General features: G+C 40.2%; 2 protein-coding genes across 3 annotated transcripts; both read right to left on the reverse strand.

The window, feature by feature from the left end:
- Positions 1–864: 864 nt before the first annotated feature.
- On the reverse strand, positions 865–2,890 carry LOC127949509 (zona pellucida sperm-binding protein 3). Its single transcript, XM_052546894.1, has 8 exons — positions 2,200–2,890; positions 2,001–2,122; positions 1,823–1,926; positions 1,577–1,754; positions 1,382–1,499; positions 1,222–1,313; positions 1,057–1,145; positions 865–978 (listed from the first exon to the last, which is right to left on the reverse strand). The coding sequence occupies exons 1-8, from the start codon at positions 2,788–2,790 to the stop codon at positions 917–919; spliced, it is 1,356 nt and encodes a 451-aa protein (XP_052402854.1). The 5' UTR covers positions 2,791–2,890; the 3' UTR covers positions 865–916.
- A 771-nt stretch (positions 2,891–3,661) lies between these two features.
- On the reverse strand, positions 3,662–10,428 carry ddx42 (DEAD (Asp-Glu-Ala-Asp) box helicase 42). 2 transcript variants are annotated; one of them, XM_052546872.1, is made up of 18 exons: positions 10,266–10,428; positions 9,660–9,884; positions 9,161–9,317; positions 9,007–9,068; positions 8,802–8,838; positions 8,108–8,260; positions 7,571–7,675; positions 7,371–7,490; positions 7,107–7,283; positions 6,825–6,953; positions 6,623–6,722; positions 6,102–6,149; positions 5,906–6,003; positions 5,544–5,820; positions 5,183–5,409; positions 4,979–5,089; positions 4,693–4,800; positions 3,662–4,555 (listed from the first exon to the last, which is right to left on the reverse strand). In XM_052546872.1, the coding sequence occupies exons 2-18, from the start codon at positions 9,872–9,874 to the stop codon at positions 3,980–3,982; spliced, it is 2,700 nt and encodes an 899-aa protein (XP_052402832.1). In that variant the 5' UTR covers positions 9,875–9,884; positions 10,266–10,428; the 3' UTR covers positions 3,662–3,979. The 2 variants fall into 2 exon arrangements, with proteins under 2 accessions (XP_052402832.1, XP_052402841.1); XM_052546881.1 differs by having other exon boundaries at positions 9,660–9,899; positions 10,266–10,409.
- Positions 10,429–11,318: the final 890 nt, after the last annotated feature.

Raw genomic sequence — 11,318 nt, forward strand, 5'->3', positions numbered from 1 at the left:
CTCATTTCTGCTACATCTGGCTGCTTTGGTTCTTCTGGTATGCTTGGAAAACTCCATGTCAGCTTTGCTACTGGACCCAGCAACAGCTCTTTTGACTGAACAACCAAAAGATCTTGAAAAGGATTGCCATAGTCACTCCTGATTAGCATCTGCACTGGAAACCTTTGTAGTGCTAGTACAGGACTAGGGTCAAACATTGAATTCAGGCTGTAGTGAACCTTATGCTGGTTCCTTCAGATAAACCAACAAACACCAGTTACAACCCAAAAACTGCTTCCCTTAAAACCATTGACATTTTTTGAAACCAACATTGAATTATTTTTTTTTAAGACATATTTTGCAGCCTCCCTCATTTTGGAGGTAACCTAGCTTAATTAACTCCTCCGTTGATTAGTGGAGTACTCCATGACTTCTTCTGGGTGTGTCCAATAAGATAAATATGCTGCTGGGGAGGCTCCAAGAACAGTTTGAAAACCACACAAACTCAGGGGGTTGTCAAACTCAGTTCCTGAAGGGCCACAGCACTGCAGAGTTTAGTTCTAACCCTACTCCAACACGTACCATTTAGTTTGAGTAAGCCCGAAGGACTTCATTTATCTTGATCAGGTGTGTTTAAACCGGGTTGAAGCTGAATTCTGGTCCTCCAGGAACTCTAAACATCCTTTATACACAGATAAACATAGCAAGAAGGGTTTTAGTATGAATTGGGAATTTGAATCCGCGGTTTTCAAATGAATGAAAGACTGTCAACAGCCATTCATTTGTCACCCAAGTTTCTAGGAATTGTGGCTAGGTTGCATTTGTGGTTCATACTGCAGAGAAGCAAAGCCACAGAACAGGATACAAACAGTTGCAGACAAGAGATCACATGTTAAGAACAACTTTAATTTTCTAACAAGTCACATGGCATTTCAAGTCATCTTCGGCCATATTCCTTAACATTAATGGGTCCAACAGATGCTTTATCCCACCGCAGATCTGAGAAACAAGAAAAACCGTGAGAAAAGTGCTGCATGGAAAGAGGACAAAAGGAAACCTGAATAAAGAGATACAGACTTTTAAGAACCTGATCACGTCCACTTCTGGTACTACAGGTGGTGTCACAGCAGTCACACACCTGGTGAGAGTCATCTGCAGATACCCACCTGACAAGACAAATCTTTAAGTTTGAACAAGCTCCAAATCAGCTGTACTCTTATTTGGGGGGGGGGGGATGCATACCCATTAGCAGAGAACGAACAAGCTTTCCATTCAGGACTCATTGGAGCAGGAGTAGTTGTTGCGGACACTTTCAGTGTGCATGTGATGTAGACCTGCAGAGACCGTGGTTTGTAGATCATGGTAGCATATTATACAAAGTGTTGCACAGCTGGTCACATACCAGTCCACTGCCTGCTTGATAGAACCTGAACGTCTCCAACTGAAACTGCAGCTTATCACCTCGAGTTCGGGGCATAAAGTGAGACTTGGAGCCTGTGAGCTTGGCATCAACCAGGCACCTGGGAAAGAAACCCAGTTAGACAGCTCGCAATACTTGCAGAGAGTGGGACACATGTATATGAGGTGCACCACTTACCCACTGTTCTCAATGAAGGAGTATCTGGGGACAGACGCAGGATCAGGGACTGTTGTAGCCACACAGCTGTCCACAAATACACGGATGGGAACATGGTTGTATGGCTGCACAGATGCTTCAATATTTATGATATCACCCAGGAAGTACTGGTTAGAAGGTCTCTCGAACAGCCAGTCATCTGTAAAGATGGCTTTTAGCACAAGTTCACAAGCACTGGCATTTTATTAAATCGCGTGTTATACGAACCAGTCATGAGCCGGAGGGAAAAGACAAAGATCTCCTCTGCAACTTCAGAAGCAGCATATGGGATCCAAGTGGGCATTAAGGCAGCGCTACTCACATTATGCTTCCTGCAGAAGAGTTAAGATAGACTGTCATTATATGGGAGTTTAGTACATCCAGGAACCTTGAAATCTGCCCTCACCTTGAATAGTGACACTCGATACCAACCACCGCACTACTGCTCCTAACAATAGGCACACCAGACAAAACCTCTTGTGGGGTGTACACAAGTGTGAACGTATAGACAAACTCCTCTTCAGTCACCTACAGGAATTAGAAGCAGGTTACAGAAACCATTCAGAACCATAATGGATTAGGAGAAGAAAGGGGTGAAACCTCACAGTTACTGTACTACTACATCCATGCAGTTCAGACTCAAAGATGAGCACTTGAGCAGAGGGGTCTTCTCCAGTTGCAGTGCAGCCTCCCAGTGTAAACGCAGAGGACTTGTGCAGCTTCCCATTCCCAAAGAAATCTTGCTTCACCTCCACATATACAGAGTTCTCAGCACAACGAGCCGCTACACTTTTGGCAGGGACAGGACGGTGCAACTCAAAAGGAACATTTGGCAACTGTGGTTCTTCTGGTAGGCTTGGAAACTTCCATGTTAGTTTTTGCACTGGACCCAGCAACAGCTCTTTTGACTGAACACCAAAAACATCTTGAGAAGGCTTTCCAAAGTCACTCTTGGCTGGTTTCTGGACAGGAAAATGAACAGGAAGTTCTTGCGGAGCAAATACAAGGTTACTGGGGTCATATTTCTTAGGAATTGGAGGCTTCCTGGAGTCAGCCTGCTGAACTTGTGACAGCGCCTTAGAAATAAAAGTATTTGGCATCAAATTACTACTTTTTCTGCCTGCCCGAAAATATGCTTCAGAATAACCCAGTGCAAAAAGAAACACCAATCCGACTCCAGCTTGCCAGAACCCCATTATTGATACACTTGTGTTTCAATGATTCATTGGGGCTCTACCATCCAAATTTATACAGCTGAAAATCAGCATGGCTCTACCATGACATGCCTTACTTTTCTCTGGACCTGCCTATTTACTCAATTGATATCTCACAGGTGAAAGTCATTGGTTGCTTATCATAAATGACGCTCCATATAAGGATATGTTGATTTAGGTGCCAAACTCAATGATTGCTTATTTTAAATACCCAAATGTCACAAATTCTCTGAAACAAAACCTCTAAAGCCTTTTTGTGTCCTTTTCTTTTTTTATTAACTCATAAACACGACCACAGACAGAATTGTACACTACAGTATCCAAAATAATAAAGAAAATGTGTCTAGTCAGGTTTAGATTGTTACACAATGTGCCTCACATCAGCACATCAATCTTCACAAGAGACGCAAATGGAGCAAATGTAAGATCATAACAATACATAGACTGCACTGTAGATTCATTGATATGTTTTCTCCATTTCATTCATGTTATGACTAGGTTGATCCAAGTGTGTGGATTTATGGTATACTTCGTTCTCTTTCAACAGCTATACTATATGCTGGACAGCACAGAAGACAATCTGAACAGATGACTAAAAAACATTTAAATTCTAAATATAAACAGGTATGAGCTAAAGATAAACTCATTAATGGTTGTACTCAAAAAATGGTGATATTTGAAACATGACAGCATACATTAAAACACTGGAAAAGTCTTAAAGAAAATATTTAGTTCACAAATAGTTTGTGAAGCAGCACAGTGATACAAAAAAAAAATTCAACTATTAACAAAGAGATTCTGAAATATATATTTTTGTTAACATTTTTTTCCTGTTACACAACCAGATTCAACATTTCTCATTTTATTAGTTCCTTCTGAAAGAAACAACTTGTGTGCCGCTGATCAGGCACATGCACTTTAACACAATACTTATGCTCAAGGTGCATTTTACTTATTTGGCAAATCACAGATATAAATGGCTGTATTGGATGCATTTATTTCCAGTAAATGACAAATATAATGGGGTAGCTCTAGAGTCTCCTAGGCACCTTTAAACACAGCTTCATCTCACACATAGACAAAAAGACAAGCAGACATGTAAAGACACTGAAGACTGGGTCAGTTGTATGTTCTGATCTAAGAACAGTTGACTGCTTCTATCTTCTACACTTTAATTGTCCCATCTGCTTTTCTTACGTTTGGGGGCATCAGGAACTACAAAGCTGTCTTTATGAGTCCCCGACCTCTCACCCCCATCTCTTTCTGACCGTCCCTCTCTGTCCCTATTGCTCCCTTCACCGTTTCGGTTGTCACCATGACGATCTCTGTCACTATGGCGGTCCCTTTCCCCATAGCGATCACGGTCTCCCCCACTATGCCTGTCACCATGACGATAATGACTCTCTCGATCTCGATGACGACCCCTGTCATCACTATTCCTATCGCTACGGGACCCCTCTTTCGAAGAAGAGCTAGAGTTAGAGTCTGAAACTGAGCTCAGGGAGCCTGCACTGCTGAAGCCACTCATTTTGGTGCCTGAGCTGAGGGCAGGGGGTGGTGGCATGGAGATAAAGGAGGAAGAGGACGATGGGGAGTAGGACAGCTGGGTTCTGTCAGGCCCCTCAGGTGCTCCTGAAGGCAAAGAACTTAGACTTCCTGCACTGGTCCACCCAGAGGAGCTGCTCGACTTTGTGGTGAGTTTAGGAGGAACACCAGATGCTGCCACAAAGTGGTTTTTATACTGAGCCTGAGAGAAAGCAAGAGCAATGTTAAACAGAATCCAAAAATTGCTACATACATATCTATATATATAAATATATCTTTTCTGAAGATAACTTAGGAGAGGGAGTCAAAGGAAACTCAGTGAAAGGCGTAGGAAAGCACCTGAAATGCTTGCTTCAGGGCAGACATACGTTCTCCCATGGCTCCAGTGGAGGGTTTGTAGGCCTCATAGTTACCAAGAGAAGCACCACCACCACTACTACTGCGCTCCTGTTTGAATAAATGTAATACATAATAATAATGAAAGCATTAGCAATGAATTAGCGGTGGTTCCTGTCTTTAAATACAAAAAAAAAAAGTTGGTGATAAAATAAAGGGACAGAACAGAAAATTTTATAAACTTTATAATAAATTGTTTTAAATCAAGCAAGCTTAATGGCAAACTAACAGTGGATTCAGATCCAAGGCCTGGTCTCTCTCTGTAACCCAAGCCTCCACCTCCAATATTTAGCTTCTTCCCTTTCCCTCCCTTAAACCGGGATTTCCTGAACCAGGGATTCTAAAAAAAAAAAGTACATGAAGAGTTTATTAAAACATATGTGAAACATGTTGGATTACGAAAGGTGTATATTGTATTCAGCTGTTGTTTTACCTGCATTGCCAGGTCCATAAGATCCCTCGAAACACTCTGATTGGCTCCCTCCAAATTCCGAACCAGGTCTCCAGCAAATGAAGTATCTTTAGTGGTGAGCAGAGTGTAAGCTACACCCTTCTCTCCTGCACGACCTGTTCTACCAATTCGATGTGTGTGTGTGTCAATGTCTCGTGCTACATCGTAGTTCACAACTGTACGGATAGATGGAATATCCAACCCACGAGCTGAGAAGTGCAAAAGAGATTTCAATTAATAAAAAAAGGATATATTTATAATAAAGGTAACAAGTAATGGCAAATGTTCATTTATTCTGATCATGAATAGACGCAACTAGATAGACAAAATAAGCCCTACTAACCAGCAACATCAGTAGCTACTAATACGGGCAGATTCTTCTTCTTAAAGTCAGCAATGACTTTATTCCTCTCGCTCTGATCCATGTCTCCATGCAGCAGCCCTAGGCTATAACCTTCCTGATTCAGATTTGTTGCCAGTTCCTCACAGTTAGTCTTTTTAGTGACAAAGATCAGCACAGAGCCAGCTGAGGTGAACTCAACCAGCCTACGTGTCAGCCAACCCCACTTTTCCTGCCCAGACTGCAGCACCTCCACTATCTGAGTGACATCTTCATTAGCCTGTGAGGATGAGGAAACAGGTTTAAATAGACTTTCAAATACAGTACGCATTTTCAAATACTTGAATAAGAAATTAAGTATGCACCTCTCCTATGTCTCCCTGAACAACACGAATGGGGTCGACCAAAATATCTCGCGCCAGCTTTTCGATTTTCTTCCGAAATGTTGCACTGAATAACAGAGCTGTGAGAGATCAGAGGTCAAATGCACTAGATGGGTTAAATCTGGAATTCAGAAATGCTTTAAAGCAGCACTTTAATATAAATATGTGATAGACTTACTCTGTCGATCAGGTCTGACATGGCTGGCAATGGATCTCACTTGGTATTCTGTAAAAAACAGTTCAAGTTTAAATAAGACAAATGCTTCACAATCTTAAAGGAACAGTTCACCTAAAAAATAAATAAATTGTTCCATATTATTCCAAACAGATTTAAATTAGGCTTTAACCCCCTCAAAAAAAACAAAAACAAACATGATATGGATTACTTTTCCAATGTCTTGGTGTCTTTTTTTTATACGTCAATGTTCTGGTGGAAATAACTTTTCAAAGGAGGAACAGATATCTCTCAGATTTCATTAAAAATATCTTTCAATATAATCTGTTTTTAAGATGAATGAAAGTCTTGTGGGATTGACAATATGTGGGAGAGTAAATGACAAGACTGCAGAACTAATTCTTTAATTCAATGCTTTAGTGATGAAACATCAGTTGGGAAATGCACTGACTGAGCTTTTAAAACAAAACAATAGGTCACAAATGAATGGGATGAAAAAAAAAAAAGTGACATTTCACACGTACCAAATCCCATATCGAACATGCGATCGGCTTCATCAAATACAAGGTAGGTCACTCGCTGCAGTGATGTAGCCTTCTTCTTCACATGATCGATCAGGCGACCCTACGTGTGAACAGCCTTTAAAAGAACTACCAAGGAACATCCTCACAAGTAAACAGAAACGGGTCAAACTGGGTTATGTATCAAAATATATGATGATCTTACTGGGGTGCAGACAACAATTTCGGCTCCTTCCTGTAATGCTTTGGCTTGTTCCCACATGCTGCCGCCTCCATATACTGCCACCGAGCGGAGGCCGTACACCTTTCCGAAACGCTTGCATTCAGAATGGATCTGAACCACACAGATAAGCATTGCAAGTGATTAAAACACTTCAAAAACTTAATTCATGACCAAAACATTTAATCCTTTTTTCCCCAGCAGTTATGTTTAATCTCATTCCACCTTTCCCTAACATAAAAGAGCCCTTCTTTTTGTCTATCTGACCTGTTGACAGAGCTCTCTGGTGGGGCAGACGACCACAGCAATGGGTCCCTCTCCCTGCTCCAGCTCCTTCTGGTCCATGATGTGCACCAGCATTGGCCAAATGAAAGCTGCAGTCTTTCCACTGCCAGTTTTGGCAATGCCAATCATGTCTCTGCCACCCAAAGCTATCGGAACACCCTAGTGAAAAAACACACATTACTGTAGAAAAATAAGCCAATACATAAACAAAGAAATGTAGATTTGTGGGAGGGTTTGGCAGCTCACCTGACACTGGATGGGTGTGGGTTGAGTGTACTCGGATTTACGGATCTGGTGCATGAGCTGCTCGTCAAATCCAAAGTGGGCAAAACTGGTGGCTGGTTTAGGAGGCACTGCACCTGAAATCTGTTCAATTTGAATATGGGTTTATCTGGGTTGAAAGAAAGAGAATGATCAGTTGTGAATGCACTTGTGCTTCCACTGACCTTCAGATTGAGTTTCCGTCTCAGTTCCACCACTCCAGCCTCAGTCAGACTGCTGAGTTCCTCATGCTCAATATAGAAGTTCTTCTCAAAAGGAGGATAGTCAATCTACAGACAGAAGAGTTCAAAACATAATATTCAAGATTTGTACGTTTACATATTAATCAACTGTTTTATAGTCACACTCTTGCAAACTATTTTAACTCAAACTTTCCAACTTATGGACTTTCAATAAAGATGAAAGGGTTGTCAGAATTGTCTTTCTTTTGGGGACTGCATTTAAGATTCAAAATGTAAAAAAGTGGTTTAGATTTGTAAACATTTGTGTAAACATCTGAATGCACAAAATGTGTAAAAATCATATTTTTAATGGTCACAGAGCTTATTTTCAGCAGTGATCCAAAAGGCAATGAAAAACATATCCTATTAGCTTTTTATTATGCAAACTTCTGGGTTGGCCTTTGAAAATGATGCCATCCCTGCAACACTATTTAAGGGCGTTAATGCAACAATCACTGTAGGGAGCTATGGTAACTGTACCTCTGAGTGGTCAATGGGGGGCAGTGGCATGATGATCTTTTTGGTAGTAGGAGCAATGGGGTTCCCATCGCTGTCATAGTCCACTTCTTCCTCATCTTCCTCTTGGGTCAGCCCAGCTGTTGGGTTTTCTGCCATGTAACGAAAATATGCTTCCTGCAAAGAACACAAAACATGCTTTAGATCAAGTCAAAGAGCAGCAGGCCTTTACTGCTGAATATCTAAATGCTGTCCTGAACAGCATCAAAATTAACTAGCCTAATTAAATATAGCATGTTAAAGAAATTATTCAGTATAACTGATTATTAAACGGTAAGGTCTGAAACCAACAATTCACTGAGCACTGACGTGGTTAAAATTCAAATGTGATCACTGCTATTTTAACACACAGCATTGACTCAAATCTCACGTTTCAGACACAAAAGAATCAGTTTACCTGTAAACATTTAAAGACAATAGATAATAACTGAGAACCAATGAACTAGTTGAGAAAACAATTCGGAAGATAGCAAATAAAACCTAAAAAACAAGAGACGGATACCTATTCCATCACAAAAAGTACATTTGAATGGCTCAGTCTGTAAACTGATGTAGATATATAAAGAATATAAGAAATAAAAACAGAAAGAGGAGGGGGGCACAGTCCTCGCTGTGGCAGAGATACGATGGCGGTAGTAACGTCAAGAGGGTCACTCACTTGCTCATCCTCCTCTTCGATGTCATCCCGTATACCCCTGGAAGAAACAAGCGGAGAAAAAAAAAACTTCCCTGCGACTCGCTCAATCACCCAAAGAAACCCATATTCTACCCACAAACCCCCTTCTATTCCCATCTTCTCTGCTATTAATATTATTTGGATGAACGGTCTTAGAAAAAATTCTGTGAGAATAGCAGAATCTTACTTGGTCAGCGTTTTCTCTTTTTCCTTTTCCTCAAGTTTCTTCATGTCCTTTGCTGCTTGGTCCTGAAAGAAGAGGAAAACAAGAATCAAAGCAAACGTTCAACAATTTCCTTTGCGGGTTCTCAAAGAGATCAGTTCGGGAGCTCAGCTCTCACCTCCACCTCAGCCATAAAAGCATCAAGAGGGTCATCCTCACTGTCGGAGCCCCCTCCACCTCCTCCAGCCTGAAACTGCTTTCTTGTGGGGGAGTTCTCGGCGGGTATATACGGCAGATCTGTACTGCTAGACTCCTCTTCATCATCCTCAAAATAACTATGGAATATATACATTTCAAGCATTAATAGCCACTTTCATTAACTTAAAATTAATTTACTCTATCTTAATAGAGACATTAGTTATAATGACAGCCTTCTTATTCACCTTTTACTTTCACTGTCTGAACAAAAGCAATAAAAGTTATTGAAAGTGACTAAAAAAATCTACTTTTGTGTTCCAGATAAACAATGGAAGTCAAATACATTTGGAACAAAATGAGGGCGAGTAATGTAATGTGTTCTTTTTACATTAATTGTTTTTTTTTTTTCATTTTGGGGTTAACGATTCCATTAGCAACCTATTTCTTTTAAGAAGAGGACACATATTTTAAGCACTTACGCATTCTCCTCGTCCAAATTGGCTCGTTTTGTTCCTATTTTGTAAAAAGACGAAAGCTGCTGATTCTTGCCAAATCCACCTGATGGTCCTGAAGCTCCAAATGCAGAGTGGGCCTTCGGGGGAAGACTAGGCTCCTCTTTATTCCCACCCCCAAGAGAGAATCCCCCGAATCCAAAGCCTCGCTTGCCACCCGGGCCTCCCTTGTTCCAGTTCATCGCTGTTAGGCTGCAAACACAGCATCTGATTATGAGTTCAAAACTCTTCGTTAATTGCTAGTCAAAAACGGACTCCATAGCATACATCCTCGTCAAGGCTACTGAAGTATAACAATAACAAAGTCTCATGGCTCGCGCACTGCAACGACATTTTTTTATTCATTTATTTCAACAGCTTTGCCGTTTTTGCCATAGCTCATTCATTTTCTAGGGGTCGTTTTTTAGAAATCTCTCTTAATATCTCAGTATTTTCTAATCAAACAGCAGGTATGAGACACTGGTGGCCGTGGAGAGGCCTTGAGCGATGTGCTTCGGATTATGCTTCGATTTATTTTCGCATTGCATGCGCCAAAGAGTAAAATATGGATTTGTTTACATTCTGTTTATTTACCTGTTTCTGATAAGGCGAAAAGAGCGATCTTCTTACGTGGGTGGACACCTTATTTATCCACAACGTTTTTATCACTTCAGGCTATCTCGCACACTTCTCTGAAATTGTGTTTTACGTCATTTACAATGGACTCGTTTTGTGTTTGGTCAAATTTGCGCGACGCGTTTGGTGGAGAACGTAGGGTTGTGGCTAGAAGGGATACAGCAAAAACCGGAAGCTGACAATAAATTGAATTTTCTACCTTAATGGTGTTTTATTAACGCCTACACCTAAATCAACTCTAAACCTACCCCCTACAATAATGCAAAAATAGTAATTATTGTTGTACAGTGTGAGAGAAATAACACTATATTGATAGTGCGCATGCCCAGTAATTTTTGCTGGATGCCATCTAGCCTTCAACCCACGTTCTGTGCAATACAATGTTGCCAGATTCCCATCTATTTTCGGTGTAACAACAACAACAATAATAACAATAAATATTATTAAACCATATGGCACTCTCGGTATAATGTATGATACAAATATACCGTCATGTTTTATTTTAGTTTTAAACAATATTATAATATTGAAAAATATTAGGGTAGAGTGGGGAAAAGCGTTCCACTTAAGGACTGTGTATTTTTTATGTGAACAAAAGTTAAATGTGTTTAGAATAGTTGTCATAGTTTTAGTGACAATTACAAAAAACTTATAAACCAAGTATAAAAAATGTACAGAGTTTTCATGTTAGTACAAATTTTTACAAAAAAAAAAAATTGGTACCAAGGGGGACTTTTGCCCCACAGATTAGGTAAAATGCCACCAGAGCACCAGCACTTTTAGCTTAAAATTAAAAAGAATGTAATCATTTATAAATTACGAAATTATAATAGCCTATTTGAAAAATATTTTAGCTGATGATGCTAACTGGATAGCTACCTAAAGCTAACATAAGGCAATTTTTTTTAAATGTAAAGTCCAAAAATATTTTATTCAACCAACCAGTTAGAATGCATTTGATGGAAAAACAAAGGATCTGATGTTCAGAATAGAGTAACTTAAAAAAATTGT

The sequence above is a fragment of the Carassius gibelio genome, chromosome A3, assembly GCF_023724105.1.
Source record: "Carassius gibelio isolate Cgi1373 ecotype wild population from Czech Republic chromosome A3, carGib1.2-hapl.c, whole genome shotgun sequence".
NCBI classification, from domain to species: Eukaryota; Metazoa; Chordata; class Actinopteri; order Cypriniformes; family Cyprinidae; genus Carassius; species Carassius gibelio.

Coding starts and splice junctions, on each gene's coding strand:
- LOC127949509 (XM_052546894.1), bottom strand. CDS start 2,790: ATGGGGTTCTGGCAAGCTGGAGTCGGATTGGTGTTTCTTTTTGCACTG. Junction 1,314..1,381: donor ATCAAGCAGGCAGTGGACTG/GTATGTGACCAG, acceptor CGGTCTCTGCAG/GTCTACATCACATGCACACT. Junction 1,146..1,221: donor TGTTCGTTCTCTGCTAATGG/GTATGCATCCCC, acceptor TTGTCTTGTCAG/GTGGGTATCTGCAGATGACT.
- ddx42 (XM_052546872.1), bottom strand. CDS start 9,874: ATGAACTGGAACAAGGGAGGCCCGGGTGGCAAGCGAGGCTTTGGATTC. Junction 6,723..6,824: donor AAATTGTTGTCTGCACCCCA/GTAAGATCATCA, acceptor GTTCACACGTAG/GGTCGCCTGATCGATCATGT. Junction 6,150..6,622: donor CATGTTCGATATGGGATTTG/GTACGTGTGAAA, acceptor TGTTTTTTACAG/AATACCAAGTGAGATCCATT.